This window comes from Hippocampus zosterae, chromosome 8 (assembly GCF_025434085.1).
Source record: "Hippocampus zosterae strain Florida chromosome 8, ASM2543408v3, whole genome shotgun sequence".
In the NCBI taxonomy this organism is placed as follows: Eukaryota; Metazoa; Chordata; class Actinopteri; order Syngnathiformes; family Syngnathidae; genus Hippocampus; species Hippocampus zosterae.
Genome location: NC_067458.1, coordinates 25,574,143 through 25,598,128, shown reverse-complemented (window position 1 = coordinate 25,598,128; position 23,986 = coordinate 25,574,143). Strand labels below are relative to the sequence as shown.

At 46.7% G+C, this 23,986-nt stretch overlaps 4 protein-coding genes across 8 annotated transcripts in view; 1 reads left to right on the top strand and 3 right to left on the bottom strand.

Moving 5' to 3' along the window:
• The window catches only part of LOC127605791 (formin-binding protein 1-like), a 29,806-nt gene extending 27,141 nt beyond the window's left edge, over positions 1 to 2,665 (bottom strand). For 2 of the 5 annotated variants that reach the window (XM_052073578.1, XM_052073577.1), the window contains exon 1: positions 2,360 to 2,660. In XM_052073578.1, the coding sequence (XP_051929538.1) occupies positions 2,360 to 2,383 (24 nt within the window). In that variant the 5' untranslated portion in view covers positions 2,384 to 2,660. Of the gene's footprint in view, positions 1 to 2,359 lie in introns of all 5 variants that reach the window. The other 3 variants (XM_052073576.1, XM_052073579.1, XM_052073580.1) reach the window with 3 other exon arrangements.
• Positions 2,666 to 3,432: 767 nt separating this feature from the next.
• On the top strand, positions 3,433 to 8,215 carry LOC127605795 (biotin-dependent 3-methylcrotonyl-coenzyme A carboxylase beta1 subunit-like). The gene is made up of 12 exons (XM_052073584.1): positions 3,433 to 3,576; positions 4,127 to 4,291; positions 4,369 to 4,565; positions 4,683 to 4,861; positions 4,930 to 5,010; positions 5,198 to 5,376; positions 5,436 to 5,658; positions 6,493 to 6,584; positions 6,748 to 6,904; positions 7,071 to 7,193; positions 7,297 to 7,542; positions 7,628 to 8,215. Exons 1-12 carry the CDS (start codon positions 3,557 to 3,559, stop codon positions 7,712 to 7,714), a joined length of 1,749 nt encoding a protein of 582 aa, XP_051929544.1. The 5' UTR covers positions 3,433 to 3,556; the 3' UTR covers positions 7,715 to 8,215.
• A 246-nt stretch (positions 8,216 to 8,461) lies between these two features.
• LOC127605807 (retinal Mueller cells isomerohydrolase-like) lies at positions 8,462 to 14,635 on the bottom strand. Its single transcript, XM_052073601.1, is given in 14 exon segments — positions 8,462 to 8,840; positions 9,091 to 9,202; positions 9,287 to 9,381; positions 9,509 to 9,779; positions 10,331 to 10,460; positions 10,533 to 10,675; positions 10,845 to 10,977; positions 11,247 to 11,328; positions 11,418 to 11,565; positions 12,258 to 12,399; positions 12,625 to 12,732; positions 12,809 to 12,959; positions 13,038 to 13,120; positions 14,524 to 14,635. Coding segments are annotated over 11 exon segments (1,287 nt in total). The 5' UTR covers positions 14,535 to 14,635; the 3' UTR covers positions 8,462 to 8,840; positions 9,091 to 9,202; positions 9,287 to 9,381; positions 9,509 to 9,623.
• Positions 14,636 to 16,504: 1,869 nt separating this feature from the next.
• Positions 16,505 to 23,454, bottom strand: LOC127605780 (DEP domain-containing protein 1B-like). Its single transcript, XM_052073551.1, has 12 exons — positions 23,166 to 23,454; positions 22,568 to 22,833; positions 22,336 to 22,480; positions 22,103 to 22,212; positions 21,886 to 22,016; positions 21,728 to 21,775; positions 21,420 to 21,557; positions 20,233 to 21,177; positions 18,987 to 19,159; positions 18,679 to 18,855; positions 18,286 to 18,492; positions 16,505 to 17,171 (listed from the first exon to the last, which is right to left on the bottom strand). Exons 1-12 carry the CDS (start codon positions 23,241 to 23,243, stop codon positions 17,037 to 17,039), a joined length of 2,553 nt encoding a protein of 850 aa, XP_051929511.1. The 5' UTR covers positions 23,244 to 23,454; the 3' UTR covers positions 16,505 to 17,036.
• Positions 23,455 to 23,986: the final 532 nt, after the last annotated feature.

Here is a 23,986-nt window from a genome sequence, read left to right as displayed (position 1 = left end):
TTTATTTCTTCATTTTCAACTGTAGCACCCATTCAAAAAAATAGACAACGATATCTTTGGGCTTGCTTAAATTTCCCATAAATCTGTGGGATTTTACAACGTGAGTTCTTAAGGACCTGGCGTAAATGTCACGTAAATGTAAAATTTTTATGTCCGTTTTCAACTGTAGCACCCATTCAAAAAAATAGACAACGATATCTTTGGGCTTGCTTAAATTTCCCATAAATCTGTGGGATTTTACAACGTGAGTTCTTAAGGACCTGGCGTAAATGTCACGTAAATGTAAAAATTTTATGTCCGTTTTCAACTGTCGCACCCATTCAAAAAAATTGACAACGATATCTTTGGGCTTGCTTAAATTTCCCATAAATCTGTGGGATTTTACAACGTGAGTTCTTAAGGACCTGACGTAAATGTCACGTAAATGTAAAAATTTTATGTCCGGTATGCAGCTCGGATGCCTCATTCAATTACTGCAAAATGACAGCAGCAGCAACTGCAAAATAAGTATTCATTGAAAATAAGCATTTGGTGTCTTGGCCAAATAGTTGAAAGGTGCCCTTAAAAAGGTGCAAAATGGCTCCGCTAGCTGATCTCATTCACACCTCGCACGTTTGATGCCATAGTTGGGGTCCGTGTGAAGAAGGCATTGAGGCCTCACACATCAGAGCACCTTGTTCACTCCGCTTCGAAATCACAAGCAACGTGCCAGCCTGTTGTCTTCGCTAGCATTTTTTTTATGGGACATTAGGGGCTGAGCAAAACAACAATTAGTTGATCCCAGCGCCGCGAATTACTCACACACCCACGTAAACCAGAGGATGCTGCTGGGTTAGTCCATCTTGTCGCAACTCACAACGCCCCTTTCACAACCCTAATGCCTTCTGATCAAAAGGTGCGGAAATCGTTTTTAGGTGAAGCGCATTATTCCGTTGGATCGTGTGTGTGTGAGTTCTTGGAGAGATGCTAGCCTTGCTTCCTGACGACTGTCGAGGTGCCCTTGAGCAAAACTCTGACGCCACCTCCCTCAGATGGGGAGGTGCAGAACTACCGCGCAGACTTTTTAGTCTGACGTCTCTCCTGGCACGCTTGCGTTTGTGACCTGCTTCTCTGCGGCGTGCAATGTAAATATACAACATAGTGGAAGCGGAATTTGCCCACAAGGGAGTAATAACAGGGTCCTAACAAGCCTTTTCAGTTGGCGGGCCATCATGAGTCATGTTGTGGTGGCCCGACCAGAACTGGTACTGGGCCTGTATGTATATGATAAAATATGATACATTTCAATGATGACTTCATATTCAGTGTCTTTACATTGTATTATTAAAACATTGATAAAAAATATTACTTCTGTGTAGTTACATTTGTATTGCTCTATTTTGGTCAAGCCATTCCTGACAGAAGAACCTGGAAAAAAATATATATTATCTGGAGGGGAAAAAAAAGAAAAGATGAAGAAAACCCCTACCTCTCAATAAAAGGATCATTGACAGAGAATCATTTACATTGATAAAACTCAAAATATTGACCAATAAATATATGTGGCCAAGGGGCCACTGTTCATGACGAACATAAAATCGTAAAAACAACGATAAATATATAAGTAGTACAGCAGTTCTACAGGTATAATATATCTAACAGACTTTAATGTTACAAAAAACACTGCTTTAAAAGAAAACAAGAATGAGAAATAAGAAATATTGTATTTCACCCAGACACTCACAAATGAGTCATGCCCATGAATGTAACCTACATTTATTGGCGCATTTGGAGTCCAAATTGTTTTGCTGCTCACGTGATCAGACTCGGAGGTCTACGATAAGTAGTAACTTAACAGTACGACTTGGCAAGTTAAAACAATTAACTTTGATTTAGCTTAAGATGATCATTTGAGGGGCAATGCATTGAAGGGCGCTCGGTGTCTTATCAATTCTTGTCCGCCCTGCTCCGAGCAAACCCTGCCAGCTTCCTTCCAAACTGGGTGTGACCCCCCACCCAAAAAAATATCAAGCTCAAGATCCGACTTGCCGGGCAGCAGATTGCATTGAACGGGGCCAAACAACAGAAAAGTGCTGCTACGTGCACCCTCGTCGGAGGAGGAGGCGGCGGCGGCGGAGAAGGCGTGCAGTCTGGAGACCTGCCTATTGTTCCGCCGCCGCTGTCACAGGCGGTGAGGTGCGCCAAAGGTTAGCTTTAGCATTAGCCACTCGTCTAGCCTTAGCGATACACGAAGCTTAATTTAAAAAAAAGGGTAACGCGGTACCTTTCTTCCTTTCTACATCCGCTCCCCGAGTTCAACAACACGAGAGACACACGCGGACCACTTCCAAAGTGATTTGACATAGTTCTGAAGACTTACCCAGAGCTCCGTTCCCCAACTCATGGCGGATTGCCCCTTGCGAGTTGGCCGGGATCAGACGGCTTTTTCCCCGACTCGGGTTCTCCTCAAACTGCTGCCAAAGGCGAGACCGACTACAAACTGTCTGCTCGCACGCGCACGCGCACACACTCCTCCTCCTCTTCCTCTTCCTCCTCCTCCCGCTGCTGCTCTCCGCCCTGCGCAAACCTCAAACCTGGGGACACTCCTCGAAAACAAATGACGTTCCTCTTCATCCATGACAAGAGTTAATTACCATCCTGAAACGAAGCCGTCTTCGCGTGGCTTTATCAACAGTATTACAACCTTCATCTTAAAAAAATAAAAAAAGAACACGAACCGCTCATATTCGTATTTACAATTATTCATATATTATACTGTGAGAGGTGTTAAACAATTATTTACAACTATCAAATCGACTCGAACGTATTCCAACGCTCACCCAATAAACCTGTATCCTTTGTTCAAATGTGAATAGGTGGCGCCCTCTTGTGGCTATCATGAAACAGATTCGCTTTTGCTTCCAACCGAGCACACTTCGCTGTTTTCAACTTCCTGCCTGTACGACACCAGAAAGAGTCGCTAATATATGTTTTAAAGCTTTAATGCCTCTTTACTTGTTTTGTCTCCATAATGTTTGAAGCTAACATCAGCTGACATAAGTGTAATCATATGGTGCGTGTAGTGTAATTGTGTACAGCATGACAATAGAGTCGCGGGGCGACTACGTCATGAGTGTGCGCCGAGAGCGGGAGACGAGAGAGTGACTAGAGAGAGAATACACGCTTCGGGAAAGCTCAATAAAGTTATCCACGTTAATACGACAGCTGGACTCACGTGTGCCTGACTTGATAACACGACAGTGTGCATGTGTGTGTGTGGTGGGGGGGGCCTTGTTACTACCGTATCAACTTTGTATTACTTTACTGCTAATACCTCTCGTGGGTCTTTCTACAGCCAACACAGGGAGCGAAGCGCTTCCAAAATGAAGCGAGGTGAACATAGATTGCTTTACCAACTCCTTTCCTCTAGATGGCGGTAAACGCACCCGGTTGCCAATGAAGAGTAAATAACATCGGGAAAAAGAAAGAAACGGACCTTGCAAGAATCGCTGGTTACGTTTTTGCGCTCCGTTTTTCTTTCGCCGTCCAGTTTTTAGCTGCAGTGCCACCAGTAGACATGTACCGCTTCATTGCAAGGTAACAACTGTCATCTCATCAACAACCCTCAAGGTGTCGTTTGAGCACACAACGAGAAGCCATATAATACGACCTTTGGCATACATTTCTCTCGCGCTCGAGTATTAAGCACCGATGGTTGTAATAAAACAACGACTACACTTATTATGAAGCGTATATGCATATCTGGTTTACGAGTTCCAAAATTGATCAAACTTTTGTTTGCATTGCGTAAACACGAACATGCATATAACGCCTGCTTGTGCCAATGCAAACTTACCGTTGTGTCGATAAGTTTATAGTACATAATACACGTTTACATGTATGCGTTTACATGAATAGAAATAGTGCAGTCTTCCGAAAACGTCTAAATAAAGAGGAAAATGCCCTTAAATAAATCAATAAAGACTCACCATTCTGCATGAGAGAGGAGGAGCTGTATAGGTGAAGATAAAAAATAATATCGTCTCCAGAACCACATTCTACAGTCCAATCGTTCAACGTAGGATTTTTTTTTTTTTAACTCCAGTTGTTCCACATTTGACAAACTGAAATGTGTTTTGTGGTGCAGGAAGGCAGTGCAGCATCCTCGGCGTTTGGTCCAACAAATGAGCACTGCGACCCGAGAGAGGAGAGCTCGGCGTAGCGCGTTGCCAGTGTTAGAGTCGCCCCTCCTGGACATCCACAAGCACGTTTACGAAGCTAACCTTCGAAACAGCAACGACTGCCGCAGCAAGTGAGGGGCACTTCTGTTGGACTATCAGTTGAGTTGACGTCAGCTCCGCTTCATCGCATTCTCGAAATGATTTCCAGGTACGCGGAGCTGAACGAGAAGGTGACGAAAGGAGGGGGTGACGGTGCCATTGCGAGACACACTCAGAGGAACGGCAAGTTGTTGGTTAAGGATCGATTGCGCTTGCTATTGGACGATGAGGACTTCCTTGAGCTGTCGCGCTTTGCGGGTCTGGGTCTGCCGTACGGAGATATTCCCTCAGCCGGCTGCCTCACGGGTCAGAAAGCACTAAGTAGAGGAGTAGTTTTGGTACAAACACCAACATCTGGCGAGTCACTAACAATCGTTCACTATGCCGCCCGACTTTGTGTATGTTGAATGTACATGCGCGCAGGCGTTGGAAGGATCAACGGCCTGTGGTGTGTGTTCATCGCCAACGACGCCACAGTGAAAGGCGGAACGGCTTATCCAATCACAGTCAAGAAGCAACTGCGAGCACAAGAGGTGGCGATTCAGAATCGCCTGCCCTGCGTCTACCTGGTTGACTCCGGAGGAGCTTTCCTGCCACTGCAGGTAACTTAATCACGCGCTGTCCTTTTTGCAGAGTTTCGGACTCACGCTCCTGGTAAATGCATCCACAGTCCGAGATCTTTCCTGATAAGAACCAGGGAGGGAGGACGTTTTATAACGAAGCCGTCATGTCTGCTATGAAGATTCCGCAGGTAAGCTCATCTCAACTTTATAGGACGTCAACATCATAAAAGGATGTGACCAAAAAAAAAATTAGTTAATTAATTTAATTAATATTAGTATTGGGATCATTTAAAAAAAAAATGTCATCAGTGTCACAATTAGACCGGTGGTCCCCAACCTTTGTTGTGTCACGGACCAGTAGTCCCCATGATAAAGGTGTCGGTGGTGTGCGGTTCGTGCACAGCGGGCGGAGCTTACATCCCCACCATGGCGGAGGAGACGGTGATGGTGCACCGGATCGGGACCATGTTCCTGGGAGGACCGCCGCTGGTCAAGGCGGCCACTGGGGAGGAAGTCACGCCCGAGGAGCTCGGGGGAGCCAGGCTTCATGCTGAGTTACGCTCACAAAATCCTCACCGTGCCGCGAGCAGAAGTCTGATTGATCCGCTTTCAGGGTGAGCGGCTGCGTGGATCATTTTGCCTGGGAAGAGGAGGAGGCCTTGGAGTACACCCGAAACATCATATCCACCCTCAATTTCACGCTGCCTGCGCACGAAGAGGAGGACAAGGAGGAGACGACGCGCAAGAGGAAAGAAGACGAGAAGCCACTTTACAGTTCGGAGGAGCTACTTGGCCTTGCCCCCAAAAGTTACAACTACAGTCTGGATGTTAAAATGGTACGTCAAGCACAAGCGCTTGAGGATTTCCTAGGCAAAAAAAATGAATTCACGTCTCACAAAGTGGTCCCCAACTTTTTTTTGTGTCGCAGCAGGCGCTGTTCATGGGACGGCAACATTTTTTTTATCCATTGCTTTTTTTATCCGCCATTTTTAAAGCACCGCGACTGACAACCATGATAATTATCGAGTCATTCAACACGCTCATTCATTTCCAACTGTGTTGTTCTACTGCTGTACAAGAAGTGTAGGATCAAATAAAAGAACACACTGAACTAATAATAAATAGACCGATCAGGAATAATCAATCAATATTAGAATGAATCATACTTCATCCGGCGTTAGCATCGTTGCTACTTACAAATGTACCGGATCAAAAGACGACACGATGGATTGCCGCTTTCATCCGGTGACTAGCGGCTAGCTAGCTATTAGCGACGAAACGGCTCATGTTTTCGTCAGCAAACTCTGCTCGCTTTTTTCGCGACTTGTTCAAATGATTCAATAGATTTCTTGTCTTGACTTGTTTTTGACAACTTAGCACGCGCAAAGCGCTTCCTCCTCCACGTCGCGCCGGGACGAAACGTCTCTCGTCGAACTAGCTTCGTCATGGCTGCTCGTTAGCTGCGCGTTTCGCTGTACCTTTCATCAATTTGGTACTGTTCGATCTTCTTTCCCTTATTGGCGGATTCTCTTGATTTCGCGAACTAGTAAACCAACGTTCCTAAGCGGGACTCCGATTGGCTGGAGTCGCACGTCCGATGGAGTCAATTTGCTCGCGGCTCTGCAGGTTTAAAGTATTAGCCACGCTGACGGACGGCATTGTTTCTCCAGGTTATAAGTCGACTGACGGACGGCAGCCGCTTCCAGGAGTTTAAGGCTCTCTTTGGAACCACGCTCGTCACCGGCTTTGCTAAGATTCACGGGTATTCAAATGAAAAACACACACAAGTTTGGACTCATTAAGCCTTTTTTGTTAGTTTTTTTTTCAATTCAGTTAGTTGTATGGATTGATTTTTGTCGATATTTCACCAGTACACGGTGGCTGTATGTGGTGTGTTAAGTTCTTTTCTGTGTTTCTGACCTCAGTCACTTGGTAGGAATCGTGGCCAACAATGGAGAGCTGACATATCAGGCGGCCTTGAAAGGCAGCCATTTTGTTCAACTGTGCGACCAAAGAGACACCCCACTCCTCTTCCTGCAGAACACTGCGCCTTCGGCCGCTCTCACTCTGTCGGTGGCACAGGTACGCACAGGCCTACTACAAAGGTTTAGCGCTAATGAAAAAAAAATCATTTCGCTCACCCATGGAATGAAACTGCGTCATGTTGTGGTCGCGTCCTGACAAAATGATCAAAATGGCAGTCCGGCAAAACAAACGGTCACGTCGTTTCCGTCTTGTTTGTTTTTAGGCCGAGATGAACGGCAACCGACTGAAGGCTCAAGCTTCAATGATGGCAGCTGTGGCGTGCGCCTCCGTGCCCAAAATCACCGTGGTGATAGGCGGTTCCCACGGCGCCGACAGCTACGCCATGGTAAGACGCCCGCCGTCCGTGGTGGTCTTGTATCATTTTGTGGTTGTATTTTTAGATGACTACATTTTCAAATGACCGATTCACCCCCACCCGTTGTCTCCAGTGTGGGCGGTCTTTTGACCCAAACTTCCTGTTCCTGTGGCCCAATGCCAGAGTGTCCATGACGGCCGCAGGTCACGCGGGCCTTCTGCTTCACCCCGACGACGAGCAGCAGCAGGAAGAAGAGCCGGCGGACAGAAACGAGACGGAGCGCAATCTCAACAGGACGTTGGAGGAGGAGAGCTCGGCTTTTTTCTCCTCTGGACGGCTTTGGGACGACGGAGTCATTCTTCCTCAGGACACTCGACGAGTAAAGTCTCGCGTGCATTTTTGCTATCTGGCGGCACGCGTTGGCCTGGGTTTATTAATTGATGTGAACGTGTGTGCTTCTGCAGGTTCTTCGAGACTGCCTGGACGTCATTAAACAGCAGCGTTATCAACCGTCAACAGAGAAATCGCAATCGGCACTTCTGCGGCTGTAAGAAACGTCCGCGTCGCACTCGTCGACGTCGGACAGCCTGCCCATCGATCGCTTTTTACTAATATGTAAATAATTTGAAATTGAACGACTTATTTAACGCGATCCTTTCTGGTGAACAAGTGCCTCAACGCGGCACGTGTTACAGCAGATGATATCGTTGGCTGTTTGTGCAGCGGACAGAAATCCAACCAAACGCAAAAACGGACTTCTCCTTTGTGCAAGTCGGGTGTTTCCGGCCTCCGGTGGTGACATAAAATAGTCTCTGCAATTTCTCCAGTTGCAGCCGTCCACCCGTGGGAGCCAAAGTCAAACCAGTTGAGCACCTGCGCCATGAATGCGACGCTGTCATTTTTACAGGTGTCACATTTTGGAAGTGAGTTTATATTGTAATTAAAATGCACTGTAACACATAAATGGAGAAACAGTTTAAACTACTTTCAAAAATCCTATTGGAATTGCATTTAAGTGAAGGCTATTTTCATTTTAGGACAGTAAAGAAAACGCCGATTTTACTTCAGTGTGACCATAATGTGTTGATAAATGTAAAGATTTGACTTTTTTTCATACTGATATGTTTCAGGGAAAATCACAGAGGCACCACGTGTTTCAAATGTGCATTTTAAAAATGAATAAATAAATCGGATGTTTTGCACATTCAAAAACACCAGAGATAGCCATCCTATAAAAGCCTCATTTTTATGACAACAAATGTGTAATATACCACAAAAAAGTCAAAACATTTGTGTTTGTTAATATTGCAAAGCTGTTAAAAAACAATAGAGTGTGGTTAAAAGTTGCCTGCCCGTTGAGCATTAGCAATACATGTTGCTTCACGCCCGTATTCTTGCTCTTCAGTCAAGCACATCAACAGGCGACGCAGGTCGTCAAGATCCGTGTCGTGTACTTGGTTGAAGAAAGACCACCGTCCTTTTATCGCGACTCCGCCACACGCGTTGACTATTTGGCCTCGTTATGCGAGGATCACGGCTTGTAGAAGCCATGAAAAGTCACCGGAAAGATGCTGTCCACCTCTGCCCGGGCCACCTCGCTCAGTTTGGCGGCATCCAGCACCAACAAGAAGCCGGGCTTCTCTGCTCCTGGCTTGACAACAATACTCAGCAGCACACCTACACAGGACACACACACAATGAGCCGAGTAGCTGACATTTTTTAGATTGTCGAGTATGATAGACACATTACCTGTCGTCGTATTTAATCAATGAAGTTGCATTCATATGAGAGAACTTTAGGATCTTGGTTTTAATATATACGGGATTGTCAATTGCAAATGTAAAGCAAGAATAACTACAAAGTTATGGGTAAGTGATACTACTTTTATTTTTTTTAAATTTGTGTTCTTTGCGATTGCAATCATACCGTCATCCTCCGTCGTAGCCCCCGGCGTTGGTACAAATAGCGGCTCTGACGGATAACACTCATCCTCCTGCCACACCCACGTCTCTTTGGTCTGGACGTTTAACTTGACAATCTAGAGTCAGTTCTCAAATCAATCATTGTCCCAATTAAAAAATCAATTTATAACATCTATAGTGTGCAAATTGAGTGTTCCCACCTTGTCAGGGATGAAATGGTTGAGTCCAAGACCATACGCGAAGGAATACTTCTTGCCACGGCATTGAGAGTAGTTGATCTGCGGAAACTCAAAGGCTGGGAGACAATGCTGCGAGTTGAATGTGGAGAGCCATACTTGCGGGCCTTGAATACTGTATCATTTCGCTCGCAAAGCACCGGATGTCAAAACAAAACAAAACCAAAAAAAAAAAAAAAGTGGCACCTTGTCTTGGTTTGGAAAAGAGGACTTCAGGTTCCAACCAGACGGTTCCGTCACTACGAAGAGCAGCGGTTGCCGTCGTGTACGGCAGAGAAATCAGGTTCTTTCCTGGCTCCTCCTAAAAGCCCGCACAGAGCGAACGTGACGGCAACAGAAAAAAAAAGAAAAACATGACGGCAACACAACGATCCAAGAGCGGTCGGCGCGACGGTGCTTTTAACAGAAAAGAGCGAATGACATGATGACCAACAGGTGCGAAGCCCTTCGCTGCCATCTGCTGGTCACAAACGGAACCGAGCCATTACCAAGCACAAAAAGATTAGCCACTTTTGACTAAATACAATGTACTTGCAAGAAAAAAAAGCAGGAAACGCACTTTGAGTCAACAACTGCACAGGGGTGCCTTGAGATACAAGTTCATTGTTTTTTTTTTTCCAAGATGGCGCCCGAGTAGGCAGCCTTCGGCACGTGCTCTACAAGAGCCTTGCTTTTTTTTTTTCTTTTTTTGTTGTTTTTGTCTTTTCTTTTGTCACTTGTTGTTTCATCGTGTGGACCCGATATGGACTGTTTTTAGCGTTTTTTAGCCACGACATTCGTCAAAGGAGAAGTAAAAATCAGCATGTATTGTATTGTATTGTATTGTTCCGTGACCACGGTCATATTTTGTATCTGAAACCATCTTTCCCTTTTTGAAATGAATTGAAATGTCCTCAATCCACCCTCCAACCTCCCCCCCAAAAAAACCAACTGGGGTCCTCCGTCATCCGCTTCACAGCAGCAACAGTTAAGTTGACTGAAAACGGGCCGGGGGATGTGTGTACTCACGGTGTGCAGATCCAGCGGCAGCACGTATCTTCTGACCTCGGGCTGAGGAGCTCTCGCGGCTGCTTTCTTAACCTCATCCCACTCTCCCCTCAGGTTGGCCAGATACAGGTAGTTATACACAAAGTCATGTCTGCGCACAGACGCAACGGTTAAAAGCATTGTGTGTGTCATCACGCAAACACACACACACAGTCGAGCTTACCCTTTCCACACACAGAGGTCAACAACAATAAATCCCTGGTCTTCATAAGCATTGATGTGATGGAAAATGTTGAAAGCTGAAGTTCGGAACTTGTGGCTGCTCAGCTATGCCGCCGGGTCCCTCGTGGCCAGGTGAAACCACGTCTACAGAAAAAAAAAACATGCCCATGTACAAAGAGTCAACTGGAGTGAGTACAAATTGAAAGACAAATTAAAGACCAAAGTCTGGGCTACGGAAGCAAATGTTTAATTGTAGTATTTAAATTTAAAATCTTCACATGCCCTGGCAAATATGGACGACACGCCCACCTACCCCCATGCTCTCATTGGATTCAAAGCAGTCCATGTATGTGGCTCCTCTGACACTCCAAGCCGACAAAAACTTGAGCAGGTTGATTTTCACCGGCTGCTCCACAAACACGAAATAGTCGCCGGTCAAACCAAAACTGCGCAAGCAGAGAGAAGAACGGGGGCGGAGATGGACAGTTTAGATTCTGACGTCATACTCAATACTCAGTTGAGTTTGAACTCAATGCCGCCATTTTGTCTAAAAATCCCCTGGCTTCATTCTATTTTTTCCCCTTCTTTTTTGTTTAAACGTTTGTAATATGTATGTATTGGTAGCACGTTCGTTTTGTTTTCTGTTTGCTGAGAATTGTATTCTGACTTGTTCAATAAAGATTTCTTTAAAAAAACACATCTTCCTCCTCGGTACCTGTGAATGTAGGAGGGTTTTAACCTCTCACTACTTGGGAGTTGAACGATGACCTGCGATTTCTCAAGGGGGTCCGACTTGTCTATAAACACAGGGCGGCAACGGTAAATGACCCCCCCCCCCAAAAAATAAAAAGATTTTACTTTTGGTAACAAACCGAACCAAACTCACCTTTCTGAGCAGGTGGGATCCTGACAATGTTATAAGCGAGACTCATGTTCTTGCCAAAGCAGTTGCCGATGTTGTAGACTGTACCATCTGCGTCAAAGTGGGGGTGAGCTGTTACCCCATTAACCGACAGGTACTTACACAGGTCCACCTAATTTACGTACATCGACAGAAAAAAGAGCACACTCATATGCAGCAGCTATATATGATACGGTATTCGTGTATGATAAGTCCTCCAGAAAGCTCAAAAATGATCAAACGTTTAGTTTGGTAGATTTAGGTTTTGTAGATTTAGGTTTTCTAGTCGGGTGACGCAAATCAATGTCATTGTAAAACTCCTCATTGTAAATAAAGTTTTGAGAATAATATTTTAAATACATCATATTTACCCAACTATCGCGTCCATTTCACGGTTTGTGGATATTGATAATAAGTGTTGTTTTTGTACAGCTGAAATTGAAAGTGTGACTTTTTTTTGACTGTACCCATTAGTGCTACATTTTGGAAAGATTTGGAAAACGATATATCGCGGGAAACAAATGACATCATTACCGTACATGAAATGGAAAACAAATTCTTACTTTGTTCGAATCCAAAGAAAAATTGCTTCTGATGTATACGTTTTGTGAGGAAAATGTCACGTCCATAAAACGCACATTTTTAAATCCCACGCCTTGATTTAAATTATTTTTGCTTGAGGTAGATAATTATTTTCAGTGCCTTGATCTAATAACAAATAAATGTAAATAAATAACGTGATAATTGACGGATATCCATGTTTTGAAAGAAGTATTTTTATTTATTTTCTTTAGTGCAACTCGGCGAAGCTCGGTTGACTCTCACCTTCTTTAAAGTGTCCAGTGACTCGGGATCAACCTTGGTGATGTAATTGGTCTCCGTGACGGCGTAGAATTCCTCCCCAACTGGATAGACGTTCACGACGCAGTTGTCAGTCACCTCAATGCCCCGGAAGTAGGAGAAAAATCTGCACTCACATACGAGTCAGTTGTTTGTTCATTACAAAGAAAGCCGTGCGATTGGATAGTGACCAGTCCAGGGTGTACCCACACCTCTTTACATTCATTCAGGGCGAAACTCTTCTCCTAACGTGGCCTTTTTTTTTTTTTAATAAACGGAAAATTTGATCTCTTCTTTTGTGTTTAAACACAAATTTTGAATCCATCAATGTTGGAACAACAGTCAATTTCACCTGGAGAAGATATTTTTGCAGGGGTCAGGGTACACCGCTGTGCCAAACTCCGTGATGACCACTCTGTTCTCGGTCATGGCACGGACGTAGGCATCCGTTTTCAAAAACCTGAACAAGAAGAAGAGGCGCTGTCATTTTCAGGGCAGGATCCAACTTTCCCGGTCTGGAACGGTTCAGTTCTTACTTTCTGCAATAGGTCACCCGACCGTTCTTCAGGTCAAACTTGTGCATGAGAGCCTGTCCGTCAAACAGATGGTGGAACGGTTGGTCCCCGACCTCGAAAAGACCCGGTCCCATCCTGAGAAGACTGCCGCCCAGCCATGTTGGCAAAACGCCTTCGCAGACACAAATTGGACAAAGTTACATTCCTGTAAGATAGGCGGTACAGGTTCAAGGAATGTTTTCTCCCCTACCGGTGACCTTGGCTGGAATTGCTTCATTCAGCTCCTCCACCGTCTCAAAGATCTTCCTGTAACCAGCAGCGGGATGCTCCACACTGGACAAGAATTACAGTCGAGAATGAATTCAGGCTCCGGCCTCCCTGTGTGGAGTTTGCATGTTCTCCCCGGGCCTGCGTGGGTTTTCTCCGGGTGCTCCGGTTTCCTCCCACATTCAAAAACATGTATGGTAGGCTGATTGGACGCTCTAAATTGTCCCTATGTGTGAGCGTGAGTGCAAATGGTTGTTCGTTTCTGTGTGCCCTGCGATTGGCTGGCAACCGATTCAGGGTGTCCCCCGCCTACTGCCCGGAGACAGCTGGGATAGGCTCCAGCACCCCCTGCAACCCTAGTGAGGATTAAGCGGTTCAAAAAATGGATGGATGGAATGAATTCAGGATCGTTGGTTGCTAAACTGACACTCTCAAAGAAGAATGTCAGAAAAGTTCCAGGACAATCAATCGGTGCGCTTCGGTCAGTGAGCGATAATAGGTGAGGCAACGCTCGCAACTCCCTGAGCATCTGACAGTTCCTGTCCTCACCGCCCGTGCCGGAGCAACTTCTTGACTAGCCCAAACGAAATCCGGCTGTGGTTTCATCAAAGAGGTCCGTTTCGAATGACCTGAGTGATGCCAAGATGGCTGTTGCAGCGGATCTCAAAGACAATCCGGAAGAACTCTCTCAGCGGTGTATGATGAAGGCTGCGAAAGCGTGTTCGGTTTCCACTTCCAAGGGGGAAACTTGTGGTTTTGGAGGTCGGATTTTAAATTGTTGTCATTTTGGCTCAGAACACAAGATTTTGATGACTGGCTTTGTACCGGTACCGGTTGATCCTCACGAGGGTCGCGGGGGGTGCTGGAGCCTATCCCAGCTGTCTCCGGGCAGTAGGCGGGGGACACCCTGAATCGGTTGCCAGCCAATCGCAGGGCACACAGAAACGAACAACCATTCACGCTCACGCTCACACCTAGGGACAATTTAGAGTGTTCAATCAGCCTGCCACGCATGTTTTTGGAATGTGGGAGGAAACCGGAGCACCCGGAGAAAAGCCACGCAGGCCCGGGGAGAACATGCAAATTCCACACAGGGAGGCCGGAGCTGGAATCGAACCCGGTACCGCTGCACTGTGAAGCCGACGTGCTAACCACTGGACTACCGGGCTGCCGACTGGCTTTGTATCGCAGTCAAATTGAGGCCAAATGACGATGAACCCATTTGTTGGACAATTCTGTCATTTGTTTGGGGAAATTCGCCTCCGTTCATGTCTTCATACGACCACAAAATATTAGGAAGTCCAAAGTGCTCATGGAAAACTTTGCATTCCTCAAGTAACTAACTTGACTGGTGAAACCCAGTCAACTCAGGAACACAAACCGTGTATATGACTTTATTTTTTTTAGTTTTAGCTCATGCACTCCTAAAAAAAAAAAAAAACATGAAAGAATAGAAAAGCTTTACTTACTAGCTGGCCATTCTGCCGTACGCTTTTGAAAAATCCTTCTCGCTTTCCCGAGCACTCCAGGCTGCATTGAAACCGCACACTAATTTCCTGTTATGAGAGAATTCTCCTCCTCTTCTCTACATCTCCTCCTCCCCCCCCTCACCCCCCACTTCTACCTTTCCACCACGCGGCGGGAAACCGAGCCGAACAAGTCAGCTTTGTCCTCATGGCCTCGAGTCAAACGTCCACCGAAGCCTTCGAAACAAGGCCTTTGTTGACCTGTGGGGGCAACGTCCACTGCAAGGACCCGAGCCTCAATTTCGGCCGTTTGACGCTTATTTGTGCATGTGAAAGAATGCGTCCTAATGAGTTCCAGACGGCTTGGAGAAACTCAACGTAGGAAGAACCATTTAACTGCTTGGTTCCCGAGGCAGCGATACGGAGAGAATGAGAACGGATCATCCGTTGCAGAAGAGCCGAGGATGAAGTCTGGAAACATTTCAAACCAAATGGACCACATCGGTTATTGTTCTCGCCAACGGCATCGGTATTTGAGATGGCATGAGGCAAAATGAGCTCGTCAGCTTTAAAGGGGGTGATGTCCCAAAAAGAAGCCGCCATAGAAACCCGTAAAGTCGAACACCATCCGGGGGTGAAAAAAAAAATTGACAAAAATAACGGGCAATAATTCACTAGTTTCAAGCGACTCAATAGTTCTGCTTCAGTGACCTATCGTTGGGTTGTGGCTGTGTACCAATCACATTGAGAAATCACAAAGAATCACATTCTTTGAAGTCAAGATGGCGCCCGAGTAGGCAGCCGTCAGCAAGTGCTCTCATGAGCCTTGCTTTTTTTTGTTGTTTTTGTGTTTCTTTTGTCACTTTGTGTTTGTTGTTACGTCGTGTGGACTTGCTGTGGACCTTTTTCAGCATTTTTTGGCCACGACATTCATCAAGGAGGAGACTCTGTGCTTGGTGGTTGCGCCTTCTCGGCAGCATGGGTATACCAGCACTGTTTTTGACTGGAGGAATGTCGGCGCCATTTGACTGTCGTTGCTGGACAGTCCCGGGGCGCTTGTGTCTTGCGCCTGTAATGGGCAGCATTTTTCACAGCCCCGCTTTGTTCAGCGGAGAGATCGGTGCTGTTGAACGGTCTGCGGCTGGATGGATGGAGGTCTTGAGGAGCCGACGATGAGAAGAAAGGAGCGTTGGCGCGGAGTGCCGATGCGGATTTGGAGCTGGGAGTCGCGGCTTGGAGTTTGAAGCGGATTACGCGAGAGTGGCTGCCTTTCCAGCAGCTCCTATAATTTGTTGTTCTACTTCTTACTTTCATAACTTTGCTGCTGTGAATTGGGAATTTCTCCATTGTGAGACTAATAAAGGTTTTTCTTCTTCTTCTTGAGCAGTTTTGTAACAAATACGACCACGCAAATAACAGCTGCATGCGTTTATTACCCTGAAATTTGCATAGTTGGAGAAGAACAAGGATAACAAGAAATGCAATCTAGGACATACAATAACATGCTTCACGTAGGCTGGGACCAAGAAATGCCCAATATATTAGGACATTTTTGGAAAGTTAAGGTCACGCTTTGTGCATTAAACCAATCGGCAAAAGAAAGCAGGTGCCGAATAAAACCCTAAAGCCCGCCCCAATTGAACATTTTTGACAGCTTGAACTTTTTCAACTACAACGATAGACATACAAGCAGAGCGCCAAAATATCAAGCTTAATTCCTTTCCCAGCTCTGCAGTTGGAAAAAAAAAAAATCCGAACACGACTAAATTAAGAATACAGGAACTGAACATTTTTGAGTCTGTCAGTCTTATAAACTGTTTAGTACATAAAAACATTCATTCATTCATCTTCCGAGCCGCTTGATCCTCACTAGGGTCGCGGGGGGTGCTGGAGCCTATCCCAGCCGTCTCCGGGCAGTAGGCGGGGGACACCCTGAATTGGTCGCCAGCCAATCACAGGGCACACAGAGACGAACAACCACTCACACTCACACTCACACCTAGGGACAATTTAGAGCGTCCAATCAGCCTGCCACGCATGTTTTTGGAATGTGGGAGGAAACCGGAGCACCCGGAGAAAACCCACGCAGGCCCGGGGAGAACATGCAAACTCCACACAGGGAGGCCGGAGCTGGAATCGAACCCGGTACCTCTGCACTGTGAAGCCCACGTGCTAACCACTGGACTACCGGGCCGCCATAAAAACATTGGCTTAAAAAAAAAAAAAAAATAGATCCAAGCCAAGACATCTCGCATTAGTACCATTAACATAAATTAAAATCTAGAATCTAATTCCCAAACGTACAAGTCCACATTCATGCGGAAAATACTTCACGTGTAGACAGTTGAGCTTCAATGGCGCAGCGGTGCAAAAACAACAACAACGGCGCGCACGCAAGCTGTCAACCTGCCTTCATATCTCCCACCAAAAATATATATAATCGTTCCCATTGTAACATCCGGTCGTGTGAGTACCAGCGCGAGTGCAGTTCCAGTGCAGCGAACATCCCAACCAGTTTAGCTCCTGATACCGAACGCTTTGGTCCTCCTGATGAGCAGCGGCGCTTTCATCTTTGGCTTGTTGTCGGTCTTGCCGGCTTTTTCCGCGGCCGGGTAGCGTCGACTGTAGATGTCGGGGTACTGCTTCTGAAACTGAACAAGGTCACCGTATAAGATGGGGGTGAGGCGTCACGCGAGCAAATGGATTTATTTTTCGCTCCGGGGCTAAATGCAGTTCTCTGGCTGCAAGCAAAAGTGATTCGCAAGAATTAATCGTGAACTCTTGAGCACCAAAATATAATATTATAATATTATATATATATATATATATATATATATATATTATATTATATATGCGGCCCAGTAGTCCAGTGTTTAGCACGACGGCTTCACAGTGCAGAGGTACCGGGTTCGATTCCAGCTCCGGCCTCCCTGTGTGGAGTTTGCATGTTCTCCCCGGGCCGGCGTGGGTTTTCTCCGGGTGCTCCGGTTTCCTCCCCCATTCCAAAAACATGCGTGGCAGGCTGATTGAACACTAAAAATTGTCCCTAGGTGTGAGTGTGAGTGCGAATGGTTGTTCGTCTCTGTGTGCCCTGCGATTGGCTGGCAACCGATTCAGGGTGTCCCCCGCCTACTGCCCGGAGACAGCTGGGATAGGCTCCAGCACCCCCCGCGACCCTAGTGAGGATCAAGCGGTACAGAAGATGAATGAATGAATGAATTATATATATTATATTATATATAATAATATATAGGAATAAGTTAAGTCCAGTCGAGTACAACTTTATTGTCAAATGCGCCGTATGTGCAACATACGGCACAGATTAAATTTCTTCCCTCTCAATCAGACATCGAGAGGAGCCGCTGCGGGTGCCCGCGCCGCCGTCTAAATCTATATATATATTGCACGTCGTCCCGCACGCAGTCTGTCCTTCCGTCTGTCCCTTTTCAAAACGTACCTACTTCACCGCGCCGCTGCGCCGCTCAGGCAGTGGCTCACTACGATCGCGCGGGCATCTTAGCGAAAAAATGTTGTCTACCCACAAGCATTGCAATAAAATTGTTAGTTATTTAGTAGAGCTAAACATCTCTTTATTTTCGCGATAAGCAATGAAGATGAACAAAAAGTTGAACCAAGCAACAACACTTTTGTGGGCCGAAGGCCCACCTTACCAGCCTTCCGCAGGAACTAGCTGATGAGCCGCCCAGAGGGCAGCGAACCAGCTAGTTATACACAAAGTAACAGAACAAATTTTTTTTTTTTTACCTGCTTCAACCTTTTGCATCTGTCCTTCTCCGTCATATTTTGATCCGACACCAACATCTCCAGTAAGTCCTCCATGGCCTTCTGGGAATAGGACAGCTTCTGGTGCTCAAATTCGGCAGCGCTAATCTGACGGCAGAAAGTGTACGGCGGCGGCGGAGCGCACACTGGCTCGCTGCCGTCGACGTTCGCCGCGTCTTCGACTGGTACCTGCGGGGGGGGGGAGAAAAGTGGGTGGATTTCAACAAGCGGTATTGTATTGCGCGATGAATGATGACATAAGCATTTTGTCACCATAAAGGGAGCTCTTAACATCACTCCGTGGAACACAAAAAGCAAAGTTAGTCATATTTATATTTTGAGTGGTGATTTTTTTTTTTTTTTAAAGATCTCTACCTGTGCTGCGCGCAAACACCGGACGTGATCGTTAATAGCGCCGAGCAGATACTCCGGGACGGACAGAATGCTTTGCTGGTGATCCATTAAAAAGGAAACCAATCTGGTGGCTAAGAGCTCATCCAAGTCGCACTCGTCGGCGCTGCCGAGGACGCAGGATGAAAAGGCGTGGACCATCTGGAAAAAAAGCGAAAAAACACAATCGGGATCGTATTTGGAGAAGTTGCGTATGGAAGGTATGCGCAGCGATTCACTTCGTCCACAGTTTATGCCAATGGCTTATTACCCCCCCCCCCACCCTCCCTCACCAGTGTTCGGGTGCCAATGGCCGGGTGGAGCGGAGGCATATCCACATTCTGGCTGATGCGGGCCATCATCCTCATGAGGAGCTGCAACTTCCTGCGTGAGGCGGGGGGAAGGAGGAGCGTGCACAACTGCAGGGCCTCAATGGCCACGCGCTCGTTCTGAGGCCGGAGAAGCCCTGAGCGCAAACGCGGCGAGAGACAAATCCGTCAATCTGTTGCCTTTGAAACTTTGAATCGATGCAAAAGGGGAAAGGTCAAAGGGGAAAAACATGCTAAACTTCAGCCTTTTGATCTTCTTGCGCCAGTTCTCCCGTGTTGCCGGCCAGAAATGACGCAAATCCGTTAAACACAAAGCCCCGCCCACCAGCCCATTCATCATGTAAAAAACTTCAATGGGTGAGTTGATGGCTGATCAACTACAACTACAGTCAGTGATGAATTGAGTAAGACGCTATTAATATTGAAGATGTCCTTTCAGAATATGTTTTTTTCGAGCGGGATGCAGCAAGAAAAGAATGCGAGTTGCCCAAAAAATCCTTAAGATTCTGTGCGTTGACTGGCGGGCGTCGTGTCCAAAGCACGTTGGAACCACTTTCAAGGCCTCAACCGGGGAGATGAGCAAGAGTTGCGTTCTTGCGCGAAACTTGCGACACGAGCTCTCATTAGATCAGGCATGTCCAAAGTCCGGCCCGGGGGCCAAATCTGGCCCGCGGTCGAATTTCATCCGGCCCTCGGCCCCCTGTCATAAAGTCAGTGCCGTCTGGCCCGCAGGTTGGGCGCAATGGAACACGTGTTGCATTGACTGAGGTCTCGTAGACTGGTGAGTGATGTTTCATAGAGTACTGCTTCCCTCTAGTGGCCAAATGAGTAATAGCATTCACTAAATGAGTAATAGCATTTAGACACTAGAGGGCATCACTCACGAGTTAACAAGACATCACTCCGTGTTTATATTGACTGATATGTCATATTTCAAATTCCTGTTTCAAATGAACCAAAAGAAATTCTTAAGATTGTTGAAATTAAAATAAAAATGGAAATGTGAAACAGACTGGCTTACTAAAATTTGTTGAACAATATTGTTGTTCAATGTAAAGAATGTCAGCCAAGGTCGGCCCCCCCCGACATTTTACCACATAAAATCTGGCCCCCCTTGGTAAAAAGTTTGGACACCCCTGCATTAGATTGTTAGACGCTGTTAGTTTGATTAGACGTCGGCAGACAAACAGACAGGGGAGAGAGGTCTTACTGTGCTCGGGTTTGGTTTCGGGGGGCTGCGTTCCGGCGGTAGGCGCGCAGAGAGACGCTTTGAACAGCGAAGCGGGTCGAGGCAACTTCGAGACGTCCACAGAGCTCACACAGCGACGGACAAGCGGGGGTGCCGACAGGGTCCAAAGACTGGATGCAGCGGAAGCCGGCGGGCGGCCGGTAGATTCGGAGGTGGCGTGAGGCCGGCGTGCTTTCCATGCAGAGGATGAAGACGAATCGGAGTGAAACCGGGAGCATGACGAGGGAGGGGGGGCGGAAGCGCGGGAGTCATTGCGGTCCTCTGAGGCGTTGACGTTGGAGCAGCTGGCGGCTCGACCTCGCTGCTTGCTCTCTTCAAAGGATTCTTCACCGGTCTCGGCGACTACGTCCAGACAGCTGCCCACGCTCTTCGTCCGCAAAGCCGCCGCAGAATCTACCGAATGCCCGGCGAGACTGCGTGGAGCGATTCCAGATGGGGCCAGCAGCATCTTTGTTGACGCGGAGGTAGCATGCGAACGACAGTTGCTATCTCGGCTCCTGTCGCTAGGGAAGCGGGATGCCAGGCTGTCATTGGATAAGAAAATCTGTCGCCTGGTCAAAGGGGCGGAGTCATCCAGGATGGTCTCCAATGAGGAGCTTCTGCGCGGGCGCCTCAAGGACGAGCGGGCCGGACCGAGGCTCACGTCGCCGCCTCCTAACCGGCCACCATCGTCGGCGGCGGCGGGGGCGGGGCCTCGTCTCGGCGCCGCTCGGCGGGATTGAATTTTTGCGCCGAGCACTTCCCTCATGGGAGAGTCCGTTTCATCGCAAGTTCCTTGCCGAAGCAGCGACAGGAGGAGACATTCTGTGGAGCGAAATGACGTCGGAGGAGGTGCGGGGGGACGATGGGGCTTCTTGCGTTTGCCACCTTGGTGCGCAGCGGGCGATGCTAGATAGCCGCAGTACACTAGACGGAGAGGTAGACAGGGGGGGGGGGGGGTCGAGCGGCGCGGGCAGGGAGTCAGTGCAAGCAGACAGTAAAAGGGGGAGGAGCTTCGGTTAGCGTCGGGAAAAACACAGATGTGAATAACGGTGTTAGCTTGTCACAAACAGAAGAGAGAATCAAAAGTTGTTAGCCAAAACCTACCAAAACAAGGTCCACAAAATTCCACGTCCGTAAATTTGAACTGTCGAGCAACGAGTACCTACCCAGCACGTTGACGAACAGCTCGTACAATTCGTAGGTGAGCAACGGCTGCGGAAGGCCGTAGAAGTAATCCGACACCGTTTTGAAAACGTCCCGCTCAAAGCCCGGGTAGGACGGCTCGCCGCTGTCGTACTTGGGCCCTGGACGTGCCGTCGGTTGACATTTTAATAAAAGGGGGGACAGAGAAACAGAAGCGCGGTCTTTAATTTAGGCGCCGGAGCAACAATCGCAATGGAAACGGCCCAAAATCGATCAATCGTTAAAAAAAAAAAAAAGATCAATTAGTGCCGCCGCTGCTGCTGCTACTCACAGTTGGCCAGGCTCTTCATCGCTGACAAAACCCAATGAGGAAGGTCATCTGGAGAAAAGATTGAATCGGCTACGCTAGCAGTTCGATAGCCGCTAGCCGATATAAAACAAAAAGCGACGAGCGCTCATGAAGTTCACTTTCATTGGACTTCAACCTACCGGTCTTGTCATCGAGGGCGACCACGCCATGCTTGTTGACTTTCGTCATGTTATGGATGATGTGGTGAGCGTTTACCGAACGGGGGTCTAACACTCCATCAAGAGATGCAACAGCCAGAATCTTCTGCAGGCTGAAAGACAACGGAAAGCCACTAAGGGTCCTCCTGTCTTCATTCATTCTGGATTCTCACGTGTTTTTTTTTTGTTTTTTTTTTACTGGGTCAGTGTAGTATCTCTCCAGATATTGCGCTCGTCATCTTCAGTCAACTCTCGTCTATGTACATGCGCCTGTTCCGGATCTTTCTCTTCTTCTGCTTGGTGATTTTCCTGAAAAAAGGGACAGATAAGGTAGTTTAAAGTACTGATTTTTTATTTTTTTGTTTGTTTGGATGACTAAAAATAAAAAATACCAAAAAATTAAAAATGGCAGACCCCTGGCATTTGCCGTACCTCAGCCTCCTGTTCATTTTTCTTGAAGCTTTTAAATCGGAAAAAACCCTCTTTGTCTCTAAGCGAAGGCCTTTTCTTAACGCCTTTGGACGCTGAGGGCACAGCTGGACACGGGATGGGCTTCAGCGGAGAAGTGGACGGAAACCTTTTGAAAGGCAGACAAATGTACGAATGTCGCGGCAGCAACTAAAACATCTCGTTCAGAATCCAAAGCAGAGAAACTAACAATTACCTATAAAGTGTGTTATTGTCCTCGAGATCCTCTGTGCCCCAACGGCCCTTCACGTCTTCTATAACGTGGTTCTTCAGAAATTTCTTGAGCAGCTGCACCGTCTGCTGTCGGGTGACATCGGGACCAAAGTTGCTGTTGCTGCAGAGCATTTGGTGCAGCCAGTCCACAGCAGCGAGCGCCGTGAAGCAGGAGCTGTAATTCCGCAGGTTCTGCCGGTGCTTCTTCAGGGGCATGCCAGCTCGGAAGAGATGAGTTATCTCATTCCACTAAGACCAGACAAGAAGATTTACTGGGTTACTTTGGTCCCAATATTTATATATACACAATTCATCTCTTTAAATGAACTCTCGAAATGATTTTCTTAATTTCCGTTCAACAAACATGTACGTATGGTAAATCATCATCGAAGCCACGCCACGTAAACAAATAACTTGAGAAGTTAAAATTGTTTGGTCTGGTTAGTTTATGAAACTAATTGACAACAGTCATGTGAGTTCATATATATAATTAAATACGACTTATAATGCATTTGCTGGGGGAAAAAACTGAGTTGGTAGTCTTTTCGCCGTTTCCTTGCAAGAACTTAACGTGAACTTACCAGCTTTGTAGCTCGGTACGGCCCAGGGGTGATGATATGTGTACTCATGTTTATCCCCAAAATGACGCAATCGGTCATTTCAAATCGACGACAGATAATTCGTATCCATTACAAGGTAAGCAAGTGTGGGACGGGAGAGTAAATGGCAGCATTGGCGAGTCTCAACAATACAAAGTTGCTAATCCGCAGCCGTCCGTTCAAATTTACGAGCCGTGAGACTCTGCCACGTGATTGGACAGTTGGTAATCACGTGTTCGAACTGCGGCAATGTAGCTTTAAAATAACATTTACAGTACTGTACTGTACTTGACTGTTTTCGAAAAGCCTATTTCCGGGATACCATCCGTGCTTTACTTTTAATTTTCTTTTTTTATTGTTTGGACAAGACGAACATATCGTTCGCTGACCTTTTTAAGACCGGAATACACCGCGTTTTTTAATTTAGCCAACAGGGTGAGACGAAGTGAGAGAATATGGGTTGACTAAAATACTGTATTTGCTCGAAGAAAATCACCTGCTCGAAAAAAAAGCAGTCGTAAAATCTCATCTTCAGAATTAGAACCAAAAAAGAGAGGTACAATCTTTAATAAGCACAAAATCGTCAAAGGAGGGGTTACATCATCTGGACAATTAATTTGCAAATTGACAATCGCGGCCATACAAAGTTCTATTGATAATTGTGGAAGTTAGTAGAGTATTTTTAAATATTCGAGTTGAGCAGTTTGCAGGGAGCGAATGTGGAGAGGAGCTGCCACCTGATTGGCGGATTGCTGTTTACGCTTTTCGGTTTGACAGGAAGTCTCTCACGATTGGAGGAGAAA